The 9707-nt window shown below is 35.9% G+C and overlaps 1 protein-coding gene across 1 annotated transcript in view; it reads left to right on the top strand.

Annotated features, from left to right (window-relative positions):
• The first annotated feature begins 8122 nt into the window (after window positions 1-8122).
• The window catches only part of LOC122086531 (DNA-3-methyladenine glycosylase-like), a 4191-nt gene continuing 2606 nt past the window's right edge, over window positions 8123-9707 (top strand). The window contains exon 1 of the mRNA XM_042655421.1: window positions 8123-8707. Within this exon, the coding sequence (XP_042511355.1) occupies window positions 8224-8707 (484 nt within the window). The 5' untranslated portion in view covers window positions 8123-8223. The remainder of the gene's footprint in view (window positions 8708-9707) is intronic.

The following is a 9707-nucleotide window of genomic DNA, read 5'->3' as shown; positions in this document are numbered from 1 at the left end:
GAGCAAGGACACCGAGAAGTCTATCGTTCCCGACCGGAGCTGCTAGTGTTTGTTTCAATGGGTCGGTTTCCTATTTGTAGAAGAAGAGACAGATAACCGTTTCAAGAAACAAGATTTATCAAACACCCAAAATTCTGTTTCTGTTCCCAGAAACGAAAATTTCTGTTTCTGTCATTTCTTGAAACAGAAACAGCAGAAACGTTATCAAACGGGCCCTTAGAGTAAAGCACCATTTGACAACATTCTGCTTCTGTGTTTTCTTATTCCCAAAAACGGAAAAACAGTCGAAAAAGTGTTTGATAAAGTTGTTCCGTTTCACCCGTTTCTAAAAACATAAATCAAAATTTATGCCTCTTTACAATTCTAGAAACGACTTTGACAAAACAAGTCGGACTTATTTCATCATTTCTATAAATAAATTTGAGAGAAAAAAAAAAAAAGACTGTTGTGCTTGATAAATTTCTCAACTATTTAAACGTAAAAAGAGGCAACTGGACCTTATCTTCCTTTTGGGCATCCGATGATACTATTGGGTTTTTTAATAGCATTATGTCTACAAAAAGCGTTTCGAGAAATAGGTTTATCAAACACAAAAAATCCATTTTTATTTTCGGAAACGTGAAATGCCATTTTTGCTGTTTCTAGGCATAGAAACAATAGAAATGTTATCAAACGGTGCCTAAGTATTCATCACTTTGATGCAGGCCAACCACTTAGGCCTAATGCAGAGAGGTTGGGGCAGTGCAAATTGGTTACATGAATTGCATTATTCCTAAAAAAGGGTCATGGTTCCATGTAGGGGTGTCAAACCCTAAACCGAACCAGTAAAACAAGCCGGACCGAACCAATAACAGCCCAGATTGAACCGAACCGAAGCCTTATTGATTTGGTTTCGGTTTGGAGTACTACACCCCAAAACCAAATCGAACCGCACCAAAAATCGGATGAACCCAAAACTAAATCTAAACCAGTTCAAAACCCAGATCAAAATCGAAACCACACCCGTAAGAAACTGAAACACTCCAAAATTCATTAAAAAATACAATTTTGCATAGTTACGTATACATTTATATGGAAAGTCGAATCCAAACTAGACCAGAAACCGAAACCAACCCGATTACAAACTAATTTAAGAAACCAAAGACAAACCAAAACCAAACCAAACCGAAATCAGAATTTCCTTATTGGTTTGATTTCGGTTCAGCCTTCTCACACCGAAATCGACTCAACTCGAACCGAAACTGAGCTGGATCGACCCATTGACACCCATAGTTCCATGGTTGTAAGTTACCAATGCAGTTGTAACTTGCAATTAAATTGTTTAGTATGGAGCATTTTGAATATTTGAGTAGCAGAGTAATTTTAAGAGTTGGTGAAAGAGTATGTGTTGGTAGCAAGATTTCATTCTTAAAAAGACATCATTAGTCATGCATTGTAAAACATTTTCTTGATTCTAACTGGATTATTTTTCTACCTTTCATGCTATCTGCTACTATTGTTATTTTTCTTCTAGTTCTTTAATGGTGTAAAAAAATTATGGTGTTACTGATAAAAAATATATACTCAAAAGCAAAAGGGAAAGATGGTAGATCAGATCAACATTGATCGTGTTGTATAAGGAGCATACAAAAAGAGATTTGAGAAGTTGTTATTCTTCATCCATGGATTCAGGTACGTCGTTCTTGTCTATGTAGTAATTGTATTGTATACTTATCTGATCTCCATGCATGTGTTGCGTATATATTTTCTATCAATTAAGATGTGCTAATAAAATCCAATATCTCTATAAAGATCACTTACTATTATTGGATCATTTCTACTTACTCCATCTATAGTCAACACCACTAAATCGATTTTGGAAAGAAATCTTGGACTATGTTAACCCATCTAATTGGAAATCTTACAGTTAACTCACAGTTGTTGATCATTGTTCCTAAATCCAAATCCTATTGTTTTCTTCATTTCTTCTCAGAATTAGCCACTTGGGTTGAGCATTCACAGAATTTTAAAGAATATGTGTTGACTCCACTTTATAGTATGACATCATTAAAATCAAGACACAAGAACTCTAAGAAGAGCAAATTCAGAATATGATCCATTTCCATCTACTTCTATGGATTGAACTATCAAAAGATCAACTAATATGTGTCCTGAGGATCAAGGAAGTCCGAGAAGAAGAAAAGGAAAACTTACCATAAACTGATAAGATATCATACATTGTAACAAAAATAAAGATAAATAAGAGAAGAAAATAAGCATATGATTGCATAATTATTATTATTATTATTATTATTATTATTTTGCTATTAACGGGTATCTAGGCCTTTGGCTTAACTAGTCTTGTGGGTCCATACTGACCCCACAATCTCATAGATCGGGTCATAGTGGGGTTGACTGAGAACCGTTCAACTTTCACCCTGTGTGAGTGGCCCTAGGTGTGCTTAGCGGAAGTCATACTTAGGACGTCCAAGTTTACAGTTCATACCAAATCCATTGCTCCCCAAAACCAAACAAATAGCATGTTTAAGAAATATATTGCAAAATAGCAATGGAGAGAATCTTAAAAAACAGGAAACAGAGGTAAGAGCATTAAAATATTTTTAGGGTAGAACCATGTTATAATGCATCATTAAATCGAAATAAAGAGAAGATCTTACCAGAAGTTGGAGGCAGATCAAGAAATTCTAGGAGGGGAAATCTGGACTAGCAAAATCACTCTGCATCCTCACTCATCACCAGCGCCTGGGATTCTTCTTCAGCCTTGCGATTCTCTCCCTATGAAAACCCTCACTCTCCTCAATTTCTCCCTATGAAAGTCCTCAAGTTTGCCTGAAACTTCTCTCTATTATCTGTGCACAACTTCTGAACAGCTCATGCACGTCTCTCTTCTTCAAGATTCCCATGTGGTCTCAATCCCTATTACCATATATCATTCACATGTGATAAGGAACTCTGATCTTTAGAAGTCTAGGATTGTAACACCGGTACTAGTTTCTATTCCCAATAGGATTGTAATACTAGTACTTGCCACTCACGGCTAGGGGTCTTGACCTCATGTATATAATACTTAGTGGTGTCAATCGGTTGGTTTGGTCCGGTTTCGGTTTAAGAATGATGGAGATCAAAATCAATCCGTTAAGGAACTTCGATTTTTGATTGGTTTCGGTCCAATTTTATTTCGATTTTTCAATATCGGGTTTATTCCGGTTTAGATCGATTTATAATTGGATTTGAACCATAATGAAATCTTACATACATAACTTATAGTAACAAGATTTGATAAAAAAAAAAAAATTACTTAAATTTATGATTATGATTAAATCATGGTTTATTAGTTTATTGTTGTAAGGGAATTAATATTAAAACCACTGGATAATTCCTGTGAACCTGATCCGACGATTGTAGAAAACCTAAATTTATGATTATGATTAAATCACAGCACAGTTCACCAATAGCGCTAGACAGTTATTATTAAAAAAAATACTCTGCACAATATAATTCGCAATTCTTGTGTTCTATTATCTCATGGTCCCCCGCTCCTTATACTCCTTTCTCTGCCAGCTATGCATAACTACCATTGGTCCCCCCTGGGTTGAAATCGTCTACAATTCCGATCTCGTACAATTCCGTGAAATACCATCTTCAGGGGGTGACACGTGTATTGATACCAATACAAAGGTCCAGATCTGGTACAACTAATAAAACATTAAATCAGTGAAGAGACATTTAAATCAGATCTGGACCATTGCATTGGTATCAATACACGTGTCACTCCCTGAATGTGGTATTTCACGGAATTGTACAAGATCGAAATTGCAGACGATTTTTTTTCTCCCCCCTTCTCCTCATTCCTTCTTGATCCAACTGACTCTCCTTCTGAAACCGTTTTTGGTTCCTCCCCTTCTCTTCCAGCATTCTCGAATAAGCGAGAGAGAGACCCCAACCGTTCTCATGGTCCCCCCTCTCTTCCTTCTTTTTGTCATTTCCGATTTTGTCTTTTTTTTTTTTTTTTTTTTTTCTGAAAACGTGAGAATCTTCCCCCTTTTTAATTATTATTTATTCCTCTCTCTCTCTCTCTCTCCCCAACTCTCTCTCTCTCTCTCTCTCGTGTGAGAATGGGAGTGGGTGAGTCCCACCCACCTAATTGATTTTGATGGTAATTTTTATTTTAAAAACATCTTTTCTTTTCTTTTCTTTTTTAAAGAAAATGGGCCCTTCTCTGTTCTATGTGGGGATAGAAGTAGGTCCCACCTTCCAATGACCATTGTTATTTTTAGTATTACTATTCATTACATGTATTTTATGGAAAATTATATGATTATCCACTTTTGGATTTCCCTTTATAAAATTATTCACCAAAAGTTTCAATTAACGAAAAAAATCAAAATTACGTTTCCAAAAGACATGGTTATATGTGGAAGATGAAGAGTTATTTTGGGTAGTTTTGTAAAGTACTTTTGTCAATCAAAACTTTGGGTGGATAATTTTGTAAACACAAATCTAATTTTGATTATTTTTGTTAACTGAAACTACTCCCCCCTCCATTTGTACCCACCTCGTTGCTAACTGTTTTGGTTGTATCTTTGTTAGATAAGGATTTGTCTTTATCAAAAAAAAAAAATGTTAACTGAAATTTTGATAAGTAATTTTGTAAAGGAAAATCTAAAAGTGGATAATCATGTAATTTTTCCTATATTTTGTGGGAGGGATTAAGGTTAAAATTTGGTCATTTCTCATGATCTTTTTTTTTTTTCCTTTTTAAATGTCATTATCAAAACTTATCATTGTGGTCATGCACATTTTTTGAGTACATATATTTAAAGACATAATTTAACTTAAACTGTACAATACAAGAAGACCCGGAAAAAAAAAAAAAAAATGACACCTTAAGGGGAGTCAATAAGAAAATGCCTAACTTAAATTCTATTCTCTTTATCTTATTTTTGATAGCTGAATTATTTGGTGACTAAACAAATATTCCATTGTGCAAAATGGTTGTAAATGACAAATGGAATAGAAGAGCAGGAGGCTACAAAGAAATTCATAGAGGGTTTGAACGTTTTTGAAGTAGAGGGTGTAGAAGTTAAGAGATAAATGATGCTCTCCTTATCTATAGGGTTGATGAGCTCTGATCGGAAATGGATCCTCTGCAACACTGGTGTAGTAGAGGTATACGTGAGGATTTTGTGTCACTCTCTCTTGATCCTATTTTCACTCAACTATTTTCTCTCTCTTATTTTGTGACTGTCTCTCTCCACACTGATACCTCTAAAGCACCAGGGAGTGTAGATGATCCAACTATATTCTAGTCTACCTATGAATGATTAAGCAAATGGACTTGGTTGAAACTCTTTTGAGTTAAAGGTAGGCTTCCTCTAGAAGCCAAACATCAAGCTTGGTTGGTAAAGCTAAACTGTTCCCCTATGTATTTTCTCTCATCTTTTCTATTTTTCTTTCTATTTTATTTTCTCTCCCTATTTTCTCTCATCTCCCCTTTTGTGCACGTAACAAATGATATCTGGTAATTTTTTCCCAAAAAAAATGATGATAAGCCCTTTAACCAAATTGAACTAGAATAGGCACTACCAAGGTGGGGAAAAAGATGAAAGCAAAATGAATTGGGATGATTACCATGACAAATTTAATTCCAGAGAGGAGAGGGAATTTTATTGGGCTGGTTTTGGACTGAGTATGAAGAGATCAACTGAAAATCAAACTGAATCAAATCGATCCTTATTGATTATCTATATATTTCAATATTAGTGAAACGTTTTTTTTATTGTTAAGGGAATTGTTACAAATCAATGAATATGAGGTTACGAATAGGAAAATTGATTTTTAAATTATAATAATGCTTCCATTTGCTTCCATTGATCTCCTTGATCACCATATTAAATTAGTCGGATAGTTAAATGAATGATTTGATAATAAGGTTAATTTTGTGATTTCAATATTAATTATCTTCGTATTAATTAGTTATCCATTGGTTTCAATATTATTTATCTTTCCCTTACAATGGCATACACCTTAGAGCTTACCCCAATTTAAGGGAGCCATTGGAACAGATTACAGCATCACTACTACAGAAACATAGGGAGATCACTAGATTAAAGTAAATACTACCACCCCAAAAATCTCCCAAATCTTACTATGGATGGTTCTTCGCGTAGTCATGCGCTCCTACTGAAAATCTCCCAAATCTTACTATAGTTTCAAGAGACTATTTCGATTGCTTGACCACCAAGTCGCAAAAATGTCCTTTCTTAAACAGAATGTACATGACATTAACAAGGCAAAGAAAATACGAGAACAATTGCTAGCATATTGGTAAGGTGTGGACCATAAAACTCCACCCTACTATGAAAGCTTCACGATGCAATATCCATTTAATCTTTCTTCCCCTCCCCCCCCAGTAGAAGGATTACTATTTGATCAGAATCTTGAACTTGAGAGAGAATCTGAAGTATTGGATTAAAAAAAAAAAAAATGTGCAGGGGACCAATGAGAGAGGGGGGCATCATCATCTTCAGCACCCTAAGTGCAAGGAACTGCATGATCTTTTCGCACATCCTGTCTCTGGGCGTTTCTTATCCTAGATCCTACATCGGACTTTCAACCAGAGAGCATTGATGACTTCATATATACCAATTGAGCTTTCTACCTAATAGATTAATTTTTTGGATTAAATAATTTAATATTTCTATTCTCCCTTTATTTATGTTGTCAATTACTTTTCTGTTTTCTGCATAATAATTAGTAGCATTACTACTTACCTTAAATTTGCCTTTTTACACCCAATAAATTACATTGTTGTGGAAGTCAGAGTTGAAAAACTGACTGTGAAGGATGGTATTTCTCTTTCTATTCAGGCAAGCGGTATGCCTCAACCCTTGGGGTTTAGGAGTAGGAGATAAGTATGGGGTGGAATGGACACTTAAGATGAAACAAACATTCACTGAGACAAACGCTACAACTAAAAGGGAAAGATGATGCCACCTTCTAGTTTCCTACTTTTGCCAGCGTGCTTCTCAATTTTGCAACATTGTCTTGTACACCCCATATTTTTTTTATCAATTATTTGGTTTATGGGAAAACAACGCTACTTGATTGTATGGCCCCTGTATAGCACGGGCTAATGAGGGAGCGCTGGTGGTCATAAATAGGGGGTGGGTTTTTTTTGGGTTTCATGAAGGTGTGGATATCATTTGCAATTGCCTTCTTCTATGTCTGGGAGCATTAACTGCGTAACCAGGGAGTGTTTCATTTCCCCTTGTTTCATATTGACAACAGGTTCTTCTAGGTGTCACTATACCTAATAAAATATAACATTTCACCCTTTGTTGCTTGGCAAAACATGGGTTAGTTCATGTGATAGAGGACCTTACATACATTGCAATGGCTTCATCTACTCATTTTAAGCTGAAATTGTACCAATTAGATGAATATCTAGTACTCACATATACTAAACCATGTGATGAGGTCATAGAATTCATCTCATGATTTTACCTACATTGGGATGCCGTCAAAGCTAACTTAATGTTGTCTTCACGGTTTTAAAAATTCTCATGAGGGAGTGTGGATTCCAATCCTCATATGAACCACAAAGGGATCCCACAAACGGCTCCAATGATGAGGTCAAAGGAAGCATCTCATGATATTGTCCGGTCTGGACTACCTACCGGAGCTAGCTTTATGTCACCCGCACGGTTTCAAAAGACCTCATGAGGGAGTGAAGACTCCAATCTTTATAAGAACCATGGTATTTCCTTTATTCACCGATGTGGCACTATCTTAGTCACCCGTAAGTCTAATATTTTTCCACAATGCTATGTACTGCCATGTGGCAAATAGTGAAATAATGTACTTCATTAGACATAGAGACGGTAAAGAAAACCCTAACAATAATCCCCTTGGAGTAACTAGAGAAAGCATTTTTTGAAAAATCATATATAGTCATTCCCCAGACCCAGTGGGAAACTAGGGAGAAATTTTTCTTGGAAACTTAAGGAGATCATAATAATCTACACGATGAGATTAACATCCCACCAACCAGAAATCCACCGCCACCCCTTTTAATTGGATCTCATCATCTCATTTTAAAACCCCAAATGCTATTATAAATCTCAACTCCAAATGAAACTTCTTGTTGTTCCATTTCAACTACTGCAACAATAGTTAATAACATCAAGTAAGTCATCAGAAGTAAACGAAAGGAGGCCTGTCATGGAGAGGAACAGAAGTTTCAATGGGATCAAGGAGAAAACAACCCAACAAAGCTTCTTATCCAAACATCTAAAGAAGGTCTACCCACTTGCACTTCGAAGGAGCAACTCATCTCAATCACTCCCTTCACTATCTTTGTCCCAGAATTCTAATGACTCGATAGGCAGCCGCGAAACTATTAATCCGCGTGCAGTGGATCAGAAGGTTTTCGCATCTCTTCGAAGGCTTAATAGAACCACCACCCCTCATGAAAGAGCAGAAACCAAACTTACTAATCTTGGACAACAGGATAGCCGGCCAGAATCTAATGGTGTCAATACTGGGATTCCTTGGGTGATTCCGAAGATTATGGTGCCTCTTCATGGGCTTGGAGGACCACCTGAAAGAAGGGAAACTACACTACTTGCTAATGTTGGAAAGGATAGTACTGATTCTAATGGTGGCGTTACCTTGAAGAGGTGTCATTGGATCACAAAAAATAGTGGTAAGCATTATTATTATAACTTCTTTGCTCAAACTATATCCCAAAACTTTATTTGTTTTCTTTCTACATTAGTTGATGAATCATGAATGATATTCATTTTGAATTTTGATCAATTCTCCCAGTGGGGAGAAGAATTACTACTCGTGATTTGATACCCCATGAACAGTGAAATCCCATATATGAAAAAATCACCACGTGAAAAAGAAGATCCACTCATTTAGTGCTAAGAGTAGAGACAAAATCAGTATCCAAAATATATCCTACAGCTCAATTGACTATTAATCATTTACAATGATGAAGTTGTTGTACATTTTGTTCTCATTATACCAACTGAAACTAAAACAAAAGGAGAGACAAAGCCAAGCCAACTCCCACCGATCAAAGAATCTTGTACTTGGTGTTCAATATTAATTAAGGTTTATTCATGGTGGTGGTTAGAACAGTTTCGCTGTTCCCATCATCACTGAAATCCTTAATTACCTTACCAAGAGAAGGTTCTTAAAAGGAAACTTGGCCCCAACACTAGTGCAAGGGTCAATGAGAGAATTGGTACGTAGAAGCATCAATATGGATGAGATTTATTCTTTTTATAAGGGGTAGAAAGGACATTATGCACCCCACTGTGTCTATACGTAAGGGCCACGCTACCTTTTAGACTTATTTTCCCTTACCATTTTATATGATAATCACTTAGAACTGTTTCTTTCCATAATTATATCAGTTATAAACTAATATATCACTTACCATTATTAATTCTAATATTTCATAGGACAGTTTTCCTTTATGGCTCGGTGAAGAAAGAGACGGTCAAGATGTGACCCCATCTCTTCCTATGTATCTTCCCCCTATTATTTGCTTCCAATGGACCATGATGAACTGATGACGCCTGTGCATCGCGGCCTCAGGAAAACTAGGTTCTATTTCATATTGTTGTCCCTTCATTTTTCTTACATTTAATTTAATTAGTTAATAACAATAACTCTATTTTTCTCTCTTTTTT

Source organism: Macadamia integrifolia, chromosome 1, assembly GCF_013358625.1.
Source record: "Macadamia integrifolia cultivar HAES 741 chromosome 1, SCU_Mint_v3, whole genome shotgun sequence".
Classification (NCBI taxonomy): Eukaryota; Viridiplantae; Streptophyta; class Magnoliopsida; order Proteales; family Proteaceae; genus Macadamia; species Macadamia integrifolia.
This window is presented reverse-complemented; position numbering and strand designations above follow the sequence as displayed.